Source organism: Notechis scutatus, chromosome 3, assembly GCF_049901735.1.
Source record: "Notechis scutatus isolate UNSWTSFEM ecotype Mainland chromosome 3, rNotScu1.2, whole genome shotgun sequence".
NCBI lineage: Eukaryota > Metazoa > Chordata > Lepidosauria > Squamata > Elapidae > Notechis > Notechis scutatus.
In genome coordinates, this window is record NC_142011.1 from 73,861,495 (window position 1) to 73,885,067 (window position 23,573).

General features: G+C 36.2%; 1 protein-coding gene across 1 annotated transcript in view; it reads right to left on the reverse strand.

Annotated features, from left to right (window-relative positions):
• Nucleotides 1-23,573, reverse strand: part of ERICH3 (glutamate rich 3) — a 71,604-nt gene that overhangs the window by 11,470 nt on the left and 36,561 nt on the right. Inside the window, 6 exon segments of the mRNA XM_087960478.1 lie at nucleotides 1,668-1,796; nucleotides 5,815-6,225; nucleotides 12,990-13,232; nucleotides 14,110-14,378; nucleotides 20,442-20,628; nucleotides 22,714-22,894. Coding sequence (XP_087816604.1) covers nucleotides 1,668-1,796; nucleotides 5,815-6,225; nucleotides 12,990-13,232; nucleotides 14,110-14,378; nucleotides 20,442-20,628; nucleotides 22,714-22,894 — 1,420 coding nt within the window.

The following is a 23,573-nucleotide window of genomic DNA, read 5'->3' on the forward strand; positions in this document are numbered from 1 at the left end:
ATAAGATATATCTTGGAATCAAAACTGGTTTCTGGTTTCTTAAAGAAAGTGGTTATAATTCAGCCAAGAGAATAAAAGAAAAAAAAAGCATAGTATTATTAAGAAAACCTCAATTTGACTTCTGACAAAATGGTTTATAGGAGCAGTCAAATTTGCATAGTATTGTGTGGAGTGGAAGAAAGCATCTAAACTCTTACCTGCTGGTCAGTCTCATGAAGAGGCTGTCACTCTAACATGTATCCCAACATTGGGGATTTGGGCACTTAAGGCCCAAACTATACATTACAGAAGATAAGTAATTGATACTGACTTTCAGTTCCTTATAATATCAAATAAAACTCAACATCTGTTGAGTTATAGATTTCTTTATGAACATTAATAACATGATCTGTTGAATAAATCCCAACTGAAGGTCATGCATAATGCTAAGCCATAAAGCACAGTTTAGAAACCAAAATTGCTGGGTTCCCACAACAGGCGATCAGAACTGTAAAAAGTATATTGAAAATATGATTGCACCACCTGATGTGCATAAAATACTTCCCCTCTAGCAACAGCATGAACACTTGTCAAGTATTTACATTTTTCTTCTACTATACTTATGACTGGATTTGGCATGGCTGAGATTTCAATTCACTATCAGGGAGAATAAACAGCTGTTAAAATATGACTTGGACTCTACCCATTCTTAAAACACTCTAGAATAAGAGTGTGTCATTATTTGTGGAGTCCCAGAGAGTTACTTTTGAGGATTCCTCACAGGTTTCAATAATTTAAGACAATTTTATCTCATTTATGTTTTTTCCATATAATATAGAGCTACAGAATGTGACCTAAAATGTGACATGTTTACTTTTTCTTCATGTGATAGCAAAAATGCCCACTTAATATGCTGTTTACAATTGTTGGATAGTCTAAGACATGAACAAGCAAGCAATATCAGGTGAGTAAGGTCCTTTTTTTTTAGTTGACTTCCAGGAGGTATGAGGAATATATTTGGTGGTACAATCTTGTCACTATTAATGACAAGATCAACTATGTGTGCTTATATGTTACCGGTAAGAAGTGGGAAGGTTTGGCAAATTAAAACTGAGTAAAACTGATGCATTCAATCTCAGATTGACTACATTTATTTGAACTTTAACTGACCCAGAAAAAAGGCTGCAACTGTGCAGCCAAATATCAGCTATTATGCCAACAAAGATAATCTCGGCCAATTTTTCTCAGCCTTGGCCACTTTAATATGTGGACTTTATGTTGGCTGGAGAATTCTGGGAGTTGAAGTCCATACATCTTAAAATGGCCAACGTTAAGAAACACCAATCTGGGTTATTCTAGGAAGCTCTGTGGATCATACAGCTGGGGAAGGCCAATGAACTCTAGCTATTATTCCTGACCTAAGTTATATCTGAGTTCCCTGCCTGTATAAGAGTTTTGTAGCAAATAGGGTGACGTGCAAGGAAGGAGTTGAAGGTGAAGCAGCTTCAAAGATCATATTTCCTGAGGAAGACAGTAGTGATTAAAAAACATTCCCCCCACCCTATGGAAGAGAGAAAAAGAAGGAAAAGATGAAAATATAAAATATAAGGTGTAAAACATAAATTAGACACAGCATTTAAATAGGAAGTAATATTGAAGATAGGTTCCATGCAAACAGTAGAATTTACCTTCAAATTTACCTTGAGCTATTTGTTCTTCCTCATCCTCTGTACTGTAATCACTAGGTTCAGGTTCAGAACTCAAAAGCTGATCTTTTTCAATAGCCTCAGCTATTTTCTCTCTGACCGATTTGCGATCTTCAAAAAAATAGTACCGCAATCATAAAAAGAGCAAAAGAGAAAGCAAAAATAAAATAAAATAAAATAAAACCAACCCATCCTTGAACATAAAATGAGCTTACAATTACTCTACAACTAGCTAAGGGTGGCAATTATGATCCAGCAAAATTCTTCACTTTAAAGATGAATTATATACACAAATAAGCAAACGTCATTCATTCTTTAGGCAATGAAAATTTCATGCAAATGCTATATCTCTCCCATGCAAAAACTACACAAAGCACTCAACACTTTCAAATATCACCAAGCTGTAAGGTCACCTTTGTTCAGAAATGGTTTTAATTTGTGCACAAATTAAAAACAGAAAGGTATCCTGAAGGCTGGATACAAGTAACAACAAGGACAGTAACAGGAACAATACAATTGAAAAGCTATTATTCCATCACAGATAAACTAAAGGCATCTTTGAATACTAAGCTTCCTGACACAATTCCAATAGTTTTGTTAATTCCTTGAGGAAGTAAAATAACTTGCAAGGCAAGCTTTGTCTCATTTTGATGTCCAGGAAAGGTTGAATGCAAATCCTCACAAGCTCAACATGTGCGTATCCAGTTTGGCTATACAGTTCTACAATATTATTATTATTAGGTCCCTGACAGCTTAAAGGAATACTAATATTTTCACTGTAACTTTACTGTGTTAATAATTAGATTATTTACACTTCAGTTGTTTATAACAAAATGCCTATTATTAATATCTCTTATTACTATCAGCTCAGAAACTATGATTTTCTAAACAACAGCACATTATTTTTATTCCATCCAATATGACATTAAAGGAGAGAGAAGGAAATTGCTCTGTAAGAGTAAAAAAAAAATACTCTTCAGCATTTATGTTTTGTCTTTTTAAAAAGGAAAATACTAAAGGCTCTCCTTAAATCTGGACACCCTATTCATGCATGAGCCTTGGTGGCGCAGTGGTTAGAATGCAGTATTGCAGGCTAATTCTGCTGACTGACAGCAGTTCAATCCTGACTAAGGTTGACGTAGTCTTCCATCCTTCTGAGGTCAGTAAAACGAGGACCCAGATAGCTGGGGGCAATATGCTGACTCTGTAAATCATTTAGAAAGGGCAGTAAAGCACTATGAAGTGGTATATAAGTCTAGGTGCTATTGCTGTTTTGTAGGAAAATATTTAGTATTGCCACATCACCTATAGATTAATGTATGTATAATAAGGTAAATCCTGTTTGGTGCATGGAGATTCCTTTACTTTATCTCCACAATGTAAGCAAGGTAGATAAGACATTGCAATGTGCAGTTTAAGGCTACAATGGATCCTAAACAACCTGCCACTCATCCAATTGTGAAGGATACATAGCATGCAACTAGCATCGAGGTCTTTCAATAATTAGAAGACCCTCATAGCATTTGTACATACATTCATTTCTGTGGCTTGATGTCTCAGCTTTCTTCCTTTTTTTCCTGCTAACAGTATTAAAATCTCATCTGAAAATTTTTTACCCTTCATGGATATAATCAATTCTTTGACATCTTTGTTCTCATGACTATCGTACACATATATTTGAAGAGATAATTATCAACTATTGATCAATGACCCCAAACCTAAAGCTAATCTAGTGTTTCTCAACTTGAAAATGTGTGGACTTCAAATCCCTAAATTTCCCAACCAGCTTGCTAACTGGACGAAATCTGGGAGCGAAAGTCCACACATATTCAAATTACCAATGTTGAAAAATATCACTCTAACCCATTCATCCTAACCTAACCCATGGTTTTTAAAAATGCAAAACAGCTAAAATAAGCAGATGTAATCAACTGGTGCCTGCAACCCAACGAGAAGCTAAAAGTTCTTAGCGGACAAAAAAAATGAGAGAAAAATTGATGTCTCTCACACTGAATTTAGTCAAGGTGCTAAGAAATAAGATTCGTTTAATTGACAGGCCTTTGAGAAATATTACCTGTAATACATTTCCAAGGGAGAATATCCTTGCATCATTTTCACATATATGCTTCTTTTATATGCCTCTTCTGGACATTCCTGCTACTCTTACAAACTTTTTTTCTCTGACTATTGGCAAATATTGCAATCTGAGTCCTCCTTTAAAACAGGGGAGTCATTCTGTGTATGGATGATTGCTCTGTGAATAAAGGGACTTGACCAAAACTGATCACAGCATTTGAGCTTAGGCCATTCTTAGAATCTGATCTCTTAACACAACCTAATAGGTTAATTAAGCATTAAATGGTCTCAGAGATTTGCGAAGGTTGAATATATTGTTGTTCCCAAAACAATCTTCAAAATCATTCACTAGAATGTTCACAAGTCCCCTGACATTCCCATTCAGAAAATGTTAAGCAACCATTTTTTTCTTTGTTTCCCAGGACATTCATCAAGGCATACCATATCATCTATTACTACCTGTAAAATTTCTTTTAAAGAGGTGTTGGTAGCTGACATTTTTACTACCTTCAATCACAAGGGTAGAATCTGAAGACACTGCTAAATGCTGTACTCACTGAAAACTAAAACCATTGCAGTCATGGTATGATCATGGTATGAGCAAAATAGAAATGACGATATTCTTTTATGCTAAAATCTAGAAATACATGATTTCTCCACACTTGCGTTTAATATTAGAATATGTAATTCTATATGTATTCTTCTTAAGTGTTTAATTTCATTCCTCAATTATACTTAAATATTCATCTCATCTAAGAGTGTAATTGCAAAGTCACTCATATTGAAAACCTAGCATATGGATGAAGGAAAGTATTTCAAGCAACTAAACACCTATAAATAATTCAGCATAATTATCCAGAACTGTATTTTTTTCCAATATTCCTCCATGTTTTATACATAAAAAATTGCAAAGCAATGAAAAGCAATCCAGCACCAAGATGCTAGCAAACAATTACCATTTTATAATCTTCTGCCCCTGCCAAACTAGTAAATCCAGTAACACAAGGTAATATGAAACAAGCTATCAAAATCTATTAAATCAGGCAAGAACATAATGTATCATCATCCAAGGAACCTATTCTAAACCACAAATCAAAAATATTAACATGACTTATGGCTTTCTTTCATGTCTGCATCACCACTGATAGCATGCTAATTAGTATGAATTGATTCACCCTTTAAATATTTCCATCACGAGCTAAATTAAAACAAGATAGAATATGTTTGTCTTTCTTGCCAAAGGGATCTGAGGCAGAAAACAGGAGTGACCATGTAAATAATATGTATGTTATGATTCACAGAAATAACCATGTGGGTTACAATTCTGGATATTGTAGACTAATATATTTAGTGGGCAACAGGTTGGAAAGGTTGTATTGGACAGTGGTACCCTAGATGGCCAAATAATCTAATAGAAAAGAAGGATAACCTAAATATGGCAATCCATATTCTCCATGATCATGAAAAATCTGAAAAAATATCTTGTATTTGGGGCTCCTAATTCATTGTCCCAAATGATAAAAAGACACAAAAAAACTTGTTTTAGATATTATGTTTCTGAGTCTTTACAAAAGATGCATTGATGTTGTTCTTTTTGTACGAATTCTACAACTACCATTTCAATGATGGTTATTATCAATTCCAGGCATATTCACTGATCTAAGATTCATTTCATCTCTTTGCCCCTGGGCTAACTAGAAATTAAATTAATTCAGTCAACAAATATCCCATGCACAACAGTGACGGAGACAAGAGAGAGAAAAAAACTCACGAAAGCCATATATGCAAGAGTACTCAATTCCAGCACTTGAAAGAATAAGATAGCATGGCAATTTGAAGACAAAACTCTGCCTGTTATCTGGCACATACATCAAAGCAAAATCTTGCCCCGTTCAAGGATAGTAATAGATTTAGGAAGATTCAAGCAGGGTTTTTATTCATATGCAGTATCAAAACATGGCACCAGAAAAATCAGCATTCACTTAAGAATCAACAAAGAAACACATCTGTATTCACCAGACCTATTACAGATGTCTCTGCAAACCATACTCACCACCTTCCTTATCTTCAGAAATCTTCCTGCTCGGATATCCTTCTAGAGCACTGCTTTTCAAATGCACTAACTTATCTTCCTCCTCCCCCATGTCTACCAGCCCTATAAGCTTGGGCTTTTCATGGCCCGGACTAATGTCCTGCAGGGTCATCTCCACTTTTTCTTCATAGAAGATATCTGGCACATTCTTGGTGCTCAAGCTTTCTGTTTCTGTTTCCCCCAAGTTTTCCTCTTCTTCCACATCAGTTCCCTGACTTCCTTCCCGTTGAGATTTGGTGGTTTCTGTTTCATATTCTGAATGAATGTCTGTAATGTCTTCCTCCTCATCCCGCTTCCTGCCTTCAAACTCAGATTCGGTTCCGCTGCTGTATAAGGTGCTGCTGCCAGAGATGGAAAGCACTTTTTTTCTACCTACAAAGAGTAAAGACAATTACAATTTAATGGCATCCTGCCCCCGCCCCCACCGCCCCAATCCTTGGGATCATTATTTACGAAGTCAAGTAGGAAAACCTACTAGAATTAAGCATGAAAAAAGTGCCTTTCTCCACAGAAATGCAAAATATTGTTTAAATCCTTCTAAAGCAGCCTGTCAGGTCCCATAGTTCTCTATGGGGTTGGTGCCAATTTGGTGGGGGGGGGTGGAGTTTGGGGAGGTTTCTGCTTTGCTTTGCTTTGCTGTGTCTTGTGGGAAATAGGGAGGGGGAAGGCATGTGCTTTGATCCATCTGGTTTATCTCACCACCGGAGAAAGTGAAACCAAAGAGCTTTGGGGAGTTGACAGTTATCACCTTCTCTTCCTGAGGTTCTCAAAACATCCTCGCATCTTGGGATTGGCTCGATGCTGAACTGGACATTGGGAAGGGATTTGCTTGCAGCGATTTGATCAAACACTTTGAGCAGGAAACTTCAGGTCCTGCCTACAATTCCTTTGCTATCACTGTCTTTCAATAAAAGTTCCTTTTGAAATGATAATTGTTTCAAGAGTTCTGCTTTCTTGAGAAGACTGGAGAGGCAGGATCTTACACAGCCCTTAGGTGATCTCCAAAGGTATAGGATTATAATACCCAGAATTCTCAGACATCATGCTAGAAGGTGTTACCTCGACACATTTGTGAAAATATATCCTTTTTTTCCCCAAAAGTTTTTTATTTTTTATTTACAATAAATCAATCTTTCATTTAAATATATCCTTGAGTAGGATGTGGGCATAGGGCATAAAGAGGATCTAAATTTCAATCTCAAGCACCTATTAATATTATCTACACGTTACAGCCAACTGATTAAATTTATCAATTTAAGTCGGCTCATCTAAGACTATCTGTACCTGAAGAACTGGTTACATTAAGACATTCTTTACAAGTTGTCCTCTATTTACTACTGTTCATTTAATGGTGGCTTAAAGTTACAATGGCCTCAGAAAAAGTTATTTACAACCTGTCCTCAAAGTTACCATCATTGCACCACCCTCCCTGTCCTGTGATCACAATTTGGGCGATTGGCAACCAGCTCACATTTACGAACAGCTGTCACATCCTATGGTCACATGATCATGATTTTCTGACTTTCTTAGCTGGTTTCCAACAAGCAATGCCAATTGAAGAGCTGGATTCTTTGACAACCATGTGATTCACTTAACAACTTTGGTGAAATGGTTGTAAAACAGGACCTGATCATGTGATGACTCGCTTCGAAAAGGACCACAGAATTAATTTAGAAAATCTGTACCTCCCCATTATTATTTGCCATTTATTCTTCACAAGCAATATCCATTTATTAGAAGATGCCTATAATAGAACTGATCAAGGAAACCCGTGAGAATTTTGTCCTAAAAACACCAGTGTACTTTTGATGTGATAATCTATTTAATTCTTGTGCCTTCCATTTAATGCAATTCTGACTTCTGGTGTCTTTTGGGTTTTGCCTACTGCTAGAGATAATTGTAATTTCTGAAAATATTTTAAATTGCTATTTCCATTTGTGCAGCTCTAAATATTCTGCAAGGTTTTCAGACTTTTGTAAAATAAACAAGTTTGCTTGATAAGAATAAGAATGGTTTTAGGTATCATTTGCCTTACACTAACGTAACACAATGTATTTTACAGCCACTGTTATAAAAATGACTGCATCACAATTGAGCGAACCATTATAATCTTAATTTTCCAGATGGGAAAGCAAAGCTAAAGAACATATAACTAGTCAGTAAATAGAGCCAGTCAAGAACTTGATGGGAGCTAAAATTTAAGTAATCTGTGGTCCAGATCTGAATAATCTGTTGTCAGGCATCCCTCAGTTGACAAAGCAGGAAAGTGTTTCTCACAAAATGAAAGCTCAGATAAATGGATTTATTGCAGCAAACCCATGAAGCTATGAGAAAGAATTCCAGAGACTTCTGTGCATCAAATGCCAGCTCTGCTTAAAATAAACAATATTCAAATGTCTTGCACCCCTGTCTCCTGCCTGCTCTCCATAGAAAGCTATAAGAGAATCACTTTTCAGCAGGAGAATTTCCAGCTTTCTTCATTTGGGCAATTGACTGAATTGGGTTGTTTATTTAAAATCTACCATAAACTTGCATACTCGGAAGGTGAGGTAGTACAGGGAAAGGAAAACTTCTGGTCAATGGCCTTAATCAGTGGTGCGATTCAACTAGTGTAACAACTGGTTCAGTGAGCGCAAGCATGCCAAACACGCGCTCCATATTTTAAAAAGCCCCATTTTCAGCTATAACCTTCTACTGCATCCCCTGTGAATAAAACAGCTGAGGTGCGGCAAATTGCTCTGCCGTGTGAATCAGCTGTGCTCTAAAACAGCGTTTGCCAACTGGTGGGGCACAGCCTACTGGTGGGCTGTGAGAAAATTTTGGTGGGCCGCAGAGAAATCTCACCCCCAGAGCACGCCCCAAAGCAATTAATCCAGGCTGCACAGAAATACAAGGCTGCACTGCCCACATGGCCTGCGGGAACCCTCCCTGTCCATTCACTCCTTACCGGGCAAACTTCAAAATTCAATATTTACAAACATGATGTGTTGTGAGTTAATTTTGTGAGTTTGCTTGCAAGCAAATTTTATGTGACAGACTGAGCTAGCCAATGGCAGATAGATAGATCTCTGAATGAATCTGTGATTCTGTGAGCAACTCAATCTGCCTGCCTGCTTTGCCTGATTTTGGGTAAAAGTTGCTCTTTTTTAAATACAAGCCATGCCCATGCCCAGCCAGTCATATGACCACCAAGCCACACCCACAAATTAGGCCATGTCCACAGAACCAGTTAGTGGTCCCTGGGATTTAAAATTATGAGTTTGGTGGTACCTGAGGTCCAAAAGGTTGGTGACCCCTGCTCTAAAACAATGAACTAAAGCACAAGAAAGAGGAGGGGCTGGGGGTGCAAATACTCACTGCAATGGTTCACTCGAACCATTCCAAACCTGTAGAATCCCACCCCTGGTCCTAATTTGGACCATCTTGGCCACGAGCGGTCATATCTCCTTTCTCAATGACACATCCTGTTCCAGTGCTGCTGATTGGCCTTCCTCGCTTTCCCTTTGTCCTGCTCTTCCTCTCAAAAGGAGGTAAACATGATATGGCAAAACCAGCAGCAGCACCAGCAAATCCTGGCTCTGCTCTTGCTCCTTTTCATCCAACCCTCCCTCTTCCCCTCGAGGCCGGAATGGGAGGCTAACAAGAGAGCAATGAGTGGCCAACTCCACCGATGTACATGACATTCTGCTACATAGTAATAGTTGCCATAGGGAATCACCTTTATGACTTCATGCCTTTTGATAGGTTGTATGAAGCCAAATGCTACCCCTGAAAAGGATAACAAAATAGAAGCCAAATTTAAAAGTATATATATAATTATCTATGGCAATTAGCCATTGATGTCTTTTCATAAGCTACCTTCAATTTCTATGTCTTTTTATGTTCTTTAGAGAGTGAGAGAATGACTAACAAACTGTACTTTTTCTCTTGCCAACCAAATGAGGTTCTCATTTAAACTCTCTCTCTCTCTCTCTCTCACACACACACGCACACACACACAAACACAGAGTGCACAATCACTTCATCGATGGGAAAAACACACAACTGACTTGGAGCTTTATATTATCCCCCTTTTTATACAAAGCATAAGTGATGCACGTGGAAACTGAAATCGGTGATATTTGCTCTGCCATGGCTTATGAGGAATATGCAAAATAGTATTAGATTTAAATCTCCAAGAATGTAAAAAGCCACACTATCTTTGAGCTAGCCAGCTCATTAAAAATATTACCAGAATTTTAGAGAATATAAACAAATTAATAGTAAAATCGCTGTTTGCTGCCCTCAGCAAAACACCATGAAATGTTTTCTCTAACTAATGAGTCCTTCTGATATATTCACAGGATTGTGGCCTACCAGGATCTGAAAAATGTACATTCAGTCTCTCTGACCAGCTCTCAACAAAACAATGGTAGGGAAAAATTCTTAAGAGTAAAGATTCCTTATCTATCTGGAGAGGTTATTAAAAATTTCCACATTGGGAGAAATTTCACCTTCAATTAGACCTGCAAAAATACATCTGTCAAGAATAAGGCAGGTTTTGTGGATCATTATTCCAGTGTATTTATATTTTAAAAAATAAGTTACTGCTACACTGTTTGAAATTTAATTTTTAGTCAAAAATAAATAAAAAATGCATAGTCCCTCAAAATCTTTCTGCACTACTACCTGAAAATGTAGACAGACAGACAGACAGACAGAGACAGACAGACAGAGAAAGAGAGATGGAAAGAAGGAAACTCATAATGTAATGCATCTGTTCTCTATGTCTGAACAATCTAGCATAAGATGCAAATCTGGTACTTTTAAATAAGAAATCCATTGATAATATAAGCAAAGAAACAAATCAGCAAGCACCCTGACAAAATTACTTTGTTCCATTCCAACAAAATAAATTATACAATGTCAAAATTATACAATGTCAAAAGATATATCTTTTTCAGCTATGAAATGAATTCAGTCATGGCTAATCATCCAGGGACCTGAAAGAAATGGAGGTGAGTTTTTAACAAGCATCTAAATGTTGTATAGTCAGTAGAACCAAAGAGTAATGGAAATGGTCAATTAAAGGATGGTCCTTGGCCTTCTGATTACCATCCCTGTCGGGACAAGCCTCTATTACAAAGCAAGACTTCCCATCCCTAACTGTATGGTATCCATATCAAATAGAGACTAAGTACCTTACAGAAAAGTGCCTACAAAAGAGAAAGACCAAGCAAGTTGCTGACATTTATTTGGAAGCAAAAATTAACTGCTAATTACTTTCCCAAACACCAAACACCAAATGTGATCATTGTTCAAATTTAAATCATATCAGTGGCCCAACTAAATTAAAAAAAACTATAAAAGGACCTTGAGGCAGTGTCACTAAATACAGTACCACAAGCCTCAGAAGACATGCCAACATTTTTAAAAAGGAAAAGAATGTGCAATTATGCTTATTGATAGCAAAGCTGCAAGATTATTATTTTCCAGTAAAAAATGGATTTGTCTTAATCAGAACCAAGATTCTTTTCCATGCAAACCAACTCCAAACCTGATTTGACAGCCCAAGTTTGCTGTTGACTTTTATGCTTCCTATAAAAAACAACAACCTTGAGTCCTTTTGGGCAGATGCATCAATTTCCCAGTCAGTCACTTTACCTTTACCTATATTTCATACAGAAAATATGAAAGTAAAAGCAACATTAATTAACATTTGGTTTGAAATAAAATAAGGTTCTTTCATGTAAGGCCCATCAAAATGAGAACAATTTTAGGGATAAGCAGTAAACAGAGGAAAGTCTGGAACAGCTTCAGTGGCAACAGCTGAATACGTGACAGCCACTCCAGAAACAGTAAGACAGAAAAAAAGGAAGAAGAAATCAGCTTGGCATCAACAGAAAGCCCAAAAGCTGACTGCTTCCATAATCTTCCAAATGTGCTCTGCTTTTGACCCGTTTCTACACTTTTTGTATTAATGAATGGGAAATGAGATACATGCTTCCCACTAGATTATTTATGAAAGTGGGTGGCTGCAAATACGTACAGGAAATAATTATCTCCATCAGTCATGCTGACTGGAAAAGAGAGAGGTTACCCACAATCTTATTTATGCTCCTGAAACAAATCCTGTGACATTTTAATCTGCTTGTGCTAATAAATATTGTGGGTTCACCACATTGAGCTTTTGTTCCCTGCCTAGAACACAACTGGCCCATGAACACATATTTTTCATCTTGAGGTTGGGACATTTCATTGTGAGAACAAAGTGAGGGTGCGTAGAAATAGTGCACCATAAAGTGCTATGGTGCAAGATCACAAAGATAGGACAAGAGATCTCTGCCACTACTGGCAAACTGGCAGACAGGCAGAGGGAGAATACTTTTACAGCAGTTGACACTTTACAATGCTAAAGTGACATCTAGTGGCTGCCCTGCAAGACAGTAGTAAAAACGTAGGAGAAAAATATGCCTCCAACTCAGAAAAGACAAAGCACAGAACAGACTATTGTTTGTACCCCCAGACTTTGCAAACAAAGCGATCACCATTGCAAACCATGGATTACAAACTATTTGAATTTATAAGAATATATTCCCATCTTCCCAGGGAGCTTTTTTTAGCTAATGTCACTGAAAGTATTCAAAGATCTACTGACAGGAGCTTCCCAATAATCTAAGATCTGCTTCTGATTTGACAACAGTACATAGAAGAGCACAGAGAAGAAAAAGCTCGTTAACATTGTTAGGAGGGAAGTTTTAAAAAAGACAGTGAGAAAGTTCCCCTTATGTCTTGTTTTGCACAGAATAGAATAGAGTCTATTTTATTCTATGCAAAGACAAGAGCATTTGTAGTTCAGGTATGAACTGCAGACATAATTCATAGCAGACATTGTAATATTTCATTCTATAACCGTCAGCTTCATTCCTGTTCCTACACTCCTCTTTGGCTTAACAGGAATGGAGCCAGACTGAATAATAACATGGGAAATAAATAAATAAATAGTAAATAAATAATTGAATGAATAAATGAATAAACAAATGAATAAGTCCAACTTTAAGTGGTACTTAACCATGACCCTGAAAATGAAGAGTCCTCTGAAGTATTAAAAAGATATTAGGATGCTGTACTTTAAGAAAACAACAACAACAACTAACCACGTTTTCTCTCCTCTTCCTCTGTGTAGCTTTCCGTATATCCCTCACTTTCATCTCGCTCACTTTCAGAAGTCCGTGAAGATTTCAGTGATGAGACTTTTTTCTTCCTTTCACGGTCAGAATGGTCTGTTTCTCCTTCGGAGACTGGTTTCCCTTTTTCACTCATTTGATCATCAGCACGTGCTTTTATCTCAACTTTCTCAACTGGTTTCTCTTCCTCAGCTTCAAAATCTTCCTCATATGCTGAAATAAAATGATATCTTGTGAGAATCAACTGCATATTATTACTGGACCTTATTAATTCCCATCAGATTAAGTCCATGAGCTTTTGTTCACCTTTGTACTTGGTCCTAAAAAATAACAACAACATCAAAGTTGGCAATGGACTGAAACTGTACAACGTGTTTTTCTGTCAAATTTAATTGTCCACTCTGCTTTTATTCACAACATCTGGAAGCAAATTGTTCCACTGATTAATTGTTTTAACTGTCAGGAAATTTCTCCTTAGTTCTAGGTTGCTTTTCTCCTTGATTAGTTTCTACCCATTGCTTCTTGTCCTGCCCTCAGGTGCTTTGGAGAATAGCTTGACTCCCTCTTCTTTGTGGTAGCCCCTGACCCCTTTATTCCTTTCATTCACTTCCCCACCCCAACCCTACGTTCTATACAATGCCAGGAAACAAGAAGAGATCTCATAAGGAAACATTTAAGGAAACAAATTATTATCAGTAAAATGTGATCAAAGCAGCATAGATCTGATTTGGTTGATCTCTCTCTATTTTGCTTGTGAAATTCCATTAAAACAACTGGTATAAGATATTTGGTTCCTATTTGCACATCAGATTCTGCTTAACTATTTTGGCTTTATTGAATGATTGATGATAAGGATGAAATAATAATAGCTGTCTTGGGAACTCTGGGAGCTCAAATATGGCACACCTGGAGGACAGTAGATCCAGGATGGCTGTTTCAGATCAATTCAGTTTAAGGGATTCCTTCATGCAACTTACACTGATAAAGGGGAATATTTGTAGCTCAGGGTTGAACTGAAGGGTCCTTGGTGTTCTCTGAGAGCACCAAGGACCCTTCACTGACCAACTCGCTTTCTCTTTTCACACCATACCTTCATAAGTAGCAGTTTTCTGGGTATCCTCAAATTCATCTTTATCTTTTTCTCCTTTTTTGGTGTCCAATTTCTTTTCTTCAGCATGTTCTGCAGCTCGTTTCTTTAATGCAGAAGCCGAAGGAAAGTGGGCCGGTAATACTTTTTTTTCCTCTTTCAGCTTTTGTGTCACTTCCTCTTTCTTCCAATCTTCCAGCTTTGCGCTTTCTTCAAGAGTCTTCTTTTTTGGAGGTGTAGGCTTTCTGTCCAGGCCCATTGTAATGATACATCTGATAAAAATTTAGTACAATATTATGAAAACATACTACTAAAAGTGTCTTATTCTATAGATTACTAGAAAAAAAAACAGAGAAAGTTCCGCATTTCTTTAAAAAAAAACAGGAAAAGATATACAACAAATATACAACAAAAAGATATGTATATATTGGAATTGTACAAGCATTACCAAAGTAGCTGGAGAATTTTTAAATTGTTTTATCAGCTAATTGACCCTAATGAAAAACTATACGATGAGAGGGAGTCCTTTTCTGGGAGGGAGGTGAATTTCCATTTGTCAGTACATCTTCAGATTAATGGATTCATAATGCATTAAGGGAAAATATGGCACAGTTTTAAAAATCTTTTTTAAATGGAATGTTGGATTGAAGCTTAATGTAAAGCAAAATGGGGGCAACTGATTTTATAAAATCAATTTTGAGGGCAATAGTCACTCTTAAGTCTAAGGAAGAGTTGGAGCCAGACGGATGTCTCTCTCATTGATATACCTACTTTAAATTAAAAGAAAGATTTAAATTAGACACAAAAAATTATAGGATTGTAAAAATGTACAATCTGTAAAAAATGAATTTGAAACTGTACTATGCAGTAATTGCCAAGGTTTATAAATTGTTATTGAAACTGAATTTGGAGAATGAATATGAAAAGCATTGTATGATTCAATGGGCAAAGAATTTTAGGTATGATGTAATGCTAGAACAATGGGAAAATGTGTGGATGAAGGATTTAAAATTTATATTGAATTATAACTTAAAGGAAAATGTTTATAAAATGATATATCAATGGTACCTGACAAATTGTGAAAGATGTATAAGGGTGCTTTAAATATATATTGGAAATGGAACTGTAAAGAAGGAACTTTTTGCCTTGATGCATTTGTGACAAGAATTACTGCGATAAAATTCATATTTTAATAGAGAAGATTCGCAAAATAAATATAAAAATCAAACCAGAGACATTTCTTTAAGGTTTAGTGGATGAAGAATTTGAAAAAAAAAAAAAAATCTGGAAGTTTGTTAATATATAGATTGACACAGCAAAAATGCTATACATGCAAAAAAGGGAAACAGACACTAATTTCCACAATGGAAGTATGGCTGAAAAAAACTGATGGCCAAATTATTGTTTTAATTAAACAAAAAAATACATCCAACTTTGTTTCTGCTTGGAAACTGCTTTTGAATTTTGTGCTTGAGACAGAAAAAAATGAAACTTTGACTTTGTTGTTATAGAAATGGTTAGTACATATTAGACAAAAAGTAAATGTAAAAGTAAAATGTTAAGGTTCTATTTTTATTCTACTGCGCTGAATATTCAGAAATTAATGCTTTTCTTCCTTTTTTCTCCTTTATTCTATACTTCTTTTTCCTCTTTTCACCTTCCCTATTTTCCCATGATAAGCTTAATAAAATAATATATGTAAAAAATTGAGGGCAGCTAACATAATTTTAAAGAGTACTTTAAAGTAAATGTGCTGATTTGAGGAAATCAAAGTGCCACTTTAAGATCAGAATTCCCTGACCACAGAATGAGAAAAACGTTTTTAGTAAAAAAAAAAAAAAAATCTGTAAAATGAAATATGTATAAGATTTCTTCCAAGTTCCCCAATTAAATTCCAAATTAAGAATTCAAAGATTTATGGAGAGCAAATATTCCAGATTCTACTATAAATGTGAATTGTATAGGTGCAGTTTATAGAAGCATTATTTGATTAAGCTCTGTTGTAATTTCCTTAGAAATTGTAGAAATAAAAGTTTATTTCATGGGTTATTTTTTATTTATTAAATTTATATGCCACCCATCTCACTGTTGAAGCAACTCTTGGTAGCTTACAAAGTGATAAAAAGATAATATAAAACAATTAAAATCAAGAAATATTAAATAAAGACTCAAAACCATTAAAATTAAGATAATTTAAATAGAGACTTAAAACCAAGAGGATGGCTAGCTAAGCATAAAACAAAACCCAATCATTAAAACATAGGAACAAAGGACAATCTCACAGTGGAGGTATTGGTACCTTTTAGAAGCCACTTTCAACACACCTCATATGTTATTTATTTGTTTGTTTGTTTGATTGATTGATTGATTGATTGATTTATAGGCTGTCCATCTCACCTGTTATAATCTGATAATAATCTTGTGAGAAGATATCTGTAGGAGAATGGTGAGGCCACTACTTTTTGATAGATTAGTCTCATGACTAACTAGCTGGCTAATGTTTCAACCATGACAGTCTATTGCAACATTCTTTTAATTCTATATTATCTAGACTATCTTACCTTTAATTTAGAACACAATACCCCCACCCCCCAATAAATTACATATGACAGAGGTGTCAAACTCAATTTCATTGAGGGCCACATCAGGGTTGTTCTTGACCTCGGGAAGCTGGGGTGGGTGCGGCCAGGGTGGGCATGGCCAGCTTGACATCACTCGTGTCAGGGCGCCTGTAGTGGCCCGAGTGCTTTGCCAGTGAAAATGGGCTCCCAAACTCCATTTTCAGCTGTGACGGCCTCCTGCAGCCCTCTGCCAGCAAAAATAGAGCATGGGAGGGGGCACATGCGGCCCTTCCATTCCTTGTCACAGCCAAAAATGGAGCCTGGGAGGGCCACATAAGGCCCCCAAGCTCCATTTTTGCTGGCAGAGGCACCACAGGCCAGTCCTTCGTTGTTTCCAGGGCAGCTCTGCGGGCCAGATCTAAGCCTCGAATTTAACAGCCCTGACATAGGCCAACTCTGCTGGCCTTTCAAAGGACTCTGAAAACAAAGTTTGGCCATCAGGCATGGGCAGCAGAGAATGTGACTAAGCTGGCCCAGGGATTGAACTGAGTGTTATTATTATGATTACCATGGTTATGAATTTTATGAATTTTGATATGATGGTTTATATATGTTTTTGGATTGTTCTTTTTTACTTGTTCTTTTTATATTTATTTTAGTTGTTTTTAACCCTCCAGGAGTTATACATGTGAGATGGGTGGCTGTATAAATTTGAATAATATATTCAATGGCTTTGTTCTCACAATGGGCTACAATACAGGTTCTCAACCTTTTCTTCAGTAGAGACCCCCTTTTAATACCTTTTGTGGCCACGGACTCCCAAGACTTAACTCAAGATTTAAATCATAACATTTCTTCAAGCCTTCATAGACCCCCCCTGTGATGACATCATGAACCCATAGGGGTCCGTTAACCACAAGTTGAGAACCACTGGGCTACAATATAATTGTATGATAACTGGGGTTCTTCCTCCTATCCGAATGCTTAAGTAAGCTAGCAAATTAAGTGCCATCTGGTTGGAAAGACGTGATCTAAATCAATCAAATCAATCAATTAACAGAATAGCCTGCAGTAGCAATAAAAAAAGTTTGCTTATAGAGAAGGTTACAGGAGTTTTTACGCAAAGCAAAATCAACGAAAATGATTAAAATGCACAACAACGATATGTCATAAGAATATACTGTTCCCCAGAGTAATTATGCAAAGCATTTTACTATTCTCTTGCCTGATTTTTTTTGTCAAAATAAATTGGCATATAAACACACCTATACGGCTAGACTAGAAATGTAGTGAAAAAGTATCACTATGGCTCGAATTTGCATGCTTTCCAGTCCTCAGAAAGCGCTTATCACATTAGTGATAGCATAACATTTACATTAATCATACAAATCTGACTCTGAAGAGGAAGTGAAGTGTTTCTGGATGGCGCAGTATGCTTATCAGAAAAATCATTTGACTCTCTGGGGGTTTCTATTCCTTTCCTTTCCTTATTTTGTTCACTGCTGTTTATAAAATATTTTCCCCAGTGGGGAAATGTGCACCACTTTTTTGGTCTCTCATTGCATTGCACATCAAAGAAATGAAAATATTACAGAAGAAATGGATGTGGTTGATGTTTTCATTTCTGGCAAAAGCTTAAAGAACATTCCTGGCCTAGACTAAAACTAAAGGCCATATTCTTTTATTTGCACAATCAGCAAAATCAATACCTTTTTCAAACAGAGAATGCCCAGAAGATCCCGTCTTTTGAAAAAAATGTAATATATGAACCATCTTTCTGAAATTTTTATCTTACGTTTCTCCATATTGTGCTCTTTAAACGTACTTTTAAAATGTAGGTTCAATATTGCAATGCTCACAAATTGTAAATAAGTATCTTATTGAAAGGAATTTGGACCTACAGTTGAAAAGTAACCAACAACTACTGTGTATGTCTACTGCTCTGTGATACAGAATTGAGCCAACAATACCCCTCCACAACCAAACTACAACATCCTAGCCTGTAAGATCTAGGGAAATAGAATTTGAAAATATATCACAAAAGGACTATGATCAAAGAGAACAAACTATTTTAAGTCGGTCTAATCCATTACATTATATTAATAGATGTCTTAAGTTTACCAAGCTGAAATCGATAAGATACTGCCTTTTTGAAATAATTGGCATTCTGATTGGTTATTTGCCACCAAACATGTAGAGACTTTATTGTCAACATCTTCAGACTTTTGCTTACGGAACGAAGTGTACAAAATTGGGTCTTCATAAATGCAACTAAAATTATCCACACCACTGGAAAGTTTGAATGAACTACTAGGCCCACAATCATGTAGTTGATTCTAATTATGTTCAGCTGAATATGTAAAGATGTTTCTTTCTAACTTTACAATCGAACCCGGAATCTTTAAGGCCACAGATTGTGAGGACTGCTGGTAACAGCCTTACTGTGCCCTATCTTCCCTTCAAATATTCTCTCAAATAGGCTTAAGTAAGTTTCAATCTTCCTCTGCAGCTTTCAGGCAAAAGTAGATTTAAAAATTAGATAATTGGAAAATATTTAATCAATCCTATTTCATAATTTAAATTAATGGTTCGGTGGTTGTCATGTGTAAAAAATAATCAAATTCTGAATTTATACAAAAATATGTCCTGAAGCTTAGGCAAGAGAGATCTGAGCTAATTTATGGCCTAAAATAACAGTCTTTCCACATTTTCCAAGGAGAATCAATTGACAGAATTTTGCAATTGTAATGGAAAAGATTGCTAACAACATTCTGGAATCAAAATACTTGCAAAGGGTGATCAAACATTCCATAGAAGAGTTACAATTTCTACTCTGGCTTTGTGTTTGAATAAATATTATTTTTGGAAATTTTCTTTCATTGGAGCATTTCAGCAAGTGCTTAGTACTGATTTTTGATATGGTTGTTATTGATATGGTTATTTATCATATTTAGCCATTTCAGTCCAAAGCTCAAGATCAAAGGCAGAAGTTGAGCCTTCTTGTATTTCAAGAATTATTAATTCTAGCCCTGTATTTAGACTATTTTATCATGTATATTCACTAGATGATGTGCAACAAATTACAAGTTCAAATTACAGTGCAAATTCTGGAGCTATCAATTTACTGTAGTTGGAGAAAATGCCATAAAAATGATGGGATAAGCTTTCCTGGGTTGGGGAGACTTCTGTTACATCCATCTGTTATTCAGGCTGCTGTTTATTCTGATGCATTGTGTAGCTTTTTGAAAATTGACCTCTAGATGTGAGTAGTGACATATGTACAAAACTCCATTTGACCAAGTTGTACTAATGTTGCTATCCTATGCATTGGACCCTTTGAAAAGGTTCTCCTACGTAGGGGTTTCTTGGGAACCAAATGGGCCTAACCCATAGATCCAGCTCTGAGAACATGATAAGACGCACAATGCCACTCATGCTTCATCAGGTTATTTTTCTCAGCATAAATAAGTAGGCATCCCATGGCATGTAAAACTTATAATGTTCTTCATTCCGATGGAAACATATAGAGAGATTTATTCATAAACTATAGTTTATTTTTATATTAAAGATACAAAGGGACTCACTACTTTATAAGACTGATATGATTTCTCCTCCAGAGCTGTGATCCAGATACTCTTTAAATAGACTCTGAGTTGACTCTATCTGAATAGATATACCACTTGAAGGGAAAACTCGGTGGCAAACTAAAGACAGTACTAAAACAGATTGATCAACAGACAGCCTCAAAACAGATTGATCAACATCAAAGCATACCTATAGCAAGGAGATGATCTTTCCACGTTGACGAAACCAAAGTATCCACGCTTGCCTCCTAGCCGAGTACCTTTCCGATGCTTATATTCACAGCAAGAACTTAATCGGGCAACCTGAATTCCATTCAGATAAAAGGTGAGACTGAAGGGGAAGCCGTAATGCCTCCTGGAGACGAACTGAAATGTTTCTGTAGTTGAGAAAAAGAAAAAGAAAGTATATATAGTGGACTTTTTGACCACATTAAGACAGACAAGGAACCAGTTCAAGACAAGCATATTTCCCTTTCTTCCTGTACTAATTCAACCTATAAGTTGCAGGTGGCATGTTTCAAAACTGTCCCCAATCAAAGGGATCATACCTGCATAGGGAAGTAGTATTTCTAGAAGAAATCCATGCTCAAATTATCTTTGGTAAGCTTTCAAGATACAGAACCATTTTAGATGTTGTTGTGGGAAAAATAAAATGAGGAAAGGGTATGGGACATGTTTACTACCTTGTGTTGTTTAAATAAGTAAACAGGATACATTAAATAAATGAACAGAATTTTAAAAAGGGGAATATTTAAAATGGAGAACTTTCCTAAATACAAAACAACAATAAAAACAATAAGCTAGTCTTAGTTTCAACATTCATACATCCACATACTATTTCCTTACCATATGACTAAACAGACCAATCTGTTAAATACTTCCAAGCAGAGATTTAAATCCAACTCTTTTTCTCTGCATTATCAAGATCCATTTCCACCCAACCCCACTTATGCATTTTTAGACCTTTAATGTTCTTTAATCAGATCTCAAAGAAACTATTTTAATCTGTGCTTTACTTAACACCAAGCAAGATGTGAACTACTACCTGTAAAGCTGCTTTTTTTTACACTACTAAAGCACATATTTGAATAGTCTAGATGAGAAGTGACTAAATGAATGTCAGGATTCCAATGTAGAAAGAAGAGTAGCTAGTTACTATTACATTTAAGTGAGAGGAGGTATTTTCCCATTGCAAATAGCAGAGATGTGTGTGTGTATCTAAGTGTGAGTGTAGGAGGACAAACATTCACTAGGATTACAATAAAGAATAGTCTAATTTATATACCACTTTAGGATCAAAGCCCTCAAATTTCCTATTTAGTGTTTTTTTTTTTTAATAATGCCACTGCTAAGTAGACAGAACTAAGGGGTAAAACTAGATAAGTCCTAATTGCATTAAGGTATCTTTTCTGGTTTGAATCTTGCTTCTGTCTATTTTCCAACTGTTTTCCTGGACCACTGCGGTCCCAAACCTCTGCATTCTCCTTGTCCAATCTTATTAGTAATGCTTTTTTTAAAAAAAGTTGAGAATCATTTATTGCAAGTTTGCAATTCTTCTTTTTCTCTTTTTTCGAAACTTAAGTATCTGCTGTTTCATTCAATAGCAATCTCAGTATCTTCTGCTCTTCACTTGCATATTTATGGATCAGTCCTTCTTTTTTGCTGTGCCCTTTCATTTTTTTCTGTAACCTCAGTTTTTTTTTAATCCATGGCTTTTTTAAATACCACTCCAGCTTTCTTTAACAGTTTCTTCATTAGCAACTGATTACTCCTTGACCTCTTTCCCTGTTGTTGTTGTTAACCAGTCAGTCTAATACAGATTTAAGGCCTTTGGGTATAGACTACATTATTTCCACATAGTGCCTAGCACTATGACAAATTAAATAAATGGTAACTAATGATAGAAAAGTTATCATTCCCCAGCAATAGCCGAGGACCATGGCCTGAGATTAATTCCACCCAGCATGCTATTCTTCCCTCATTTCTGCCGGCAATTATACCTGGAACAGCTTTGCTTAAGTCAACATCATCACCATTGATTCACATTCAGAATCAAACCTCAAGCCTGCATTCATTTCCCTTCTGGAGCGATAAACAGTTCACACTGATATATTATAGCTTCTTGTACGTAAATAATTTGGTATTCATTTTACCCCTGCAAGCATTTTATTAACCATGCATCTCCATCCAAAAATTAATCTAACCCACTGCATTTTGTTAAATCACCCCTGTACATCCGTCCTTCCACAATTTGCAAAAGTAATTGCAGCCTCATTTTCAATCATGAAACAGTAAATCTAGACTTGGTTGGAGGCAGCTGGAACATAAGTCCCTGGACACACATAAGCAGACTAAGCTTTGCAGAAATAATTCTGCTACCACTTCTAACAGTTTATCCATATAAAAATAAGAAGTTGCTGGAATTCAGATGAATTCTTGGGTTGTTGTTTTTTCAGGCTCACCTCCCTCCAGCAGTTTGCCTCTATACACACATAAGTTTTCTCCTCCACAATGCTGTTGGTAAATTTTTATTTCCTCTCGATAATCTAAAAGATCATATGAAAGGTGCACGGTTTTTCCCAAATAGACCATGGTAACATATGCATTGCTTTGTACTTGAGGCTTGTAGAATTTTCCAGAGTCCTGCATAAAAAGGCAAAGAAGCATGCTGAAATATGTGTTTTAGACCTTTGTTCCCATGATATCTCATTCTATTTCAAAATCACTTCAGTACTAAGTGCTAAAATTCAAAGGGATTTATACCATCCCAAGTATTTCTTGCACATATCACCCAAAAAGGCCCACCAACAGAAACATGCTGAACTAAAATCTGAGCTCAATCTGGCTGTATAAAAGTTTGATGTATGAAGAAGAGCTGCTTTAGGAATATACAAAGCTGCTTTTGACTGCCTCTTCAAGCTGGTCTAGCATTACTGAATGATTGACATGGGTTCTTTAGAATTTCAGATAATTATTTGAGGTTATCCGGAGATGCCAGTGATTAAACTAGGATTAGAATTAACCTAACTCAACTAATGGCTCTCACTTTTGTGCTGGTATAGCACAAAGGGAGAAAAAGGTAAATTTTAGTGTATGGATCAATAAGAAGAGGTTCATCAATAAACCCTAATTTCACAATGGCTTTAATATCATAATGCCTTTCCATAAAACTTCTAAGTGACCACTTTCAAATACAATACTGGTTACTGCAACTCCAACAGAATGTTGTGGAACTAAAAAATTGTATCAGCGTGAAAAAAATAACATTGGAACAACTGGAACTATTTAGTGAGAAGAAACGTAAGAAGAAACATAATAAGAA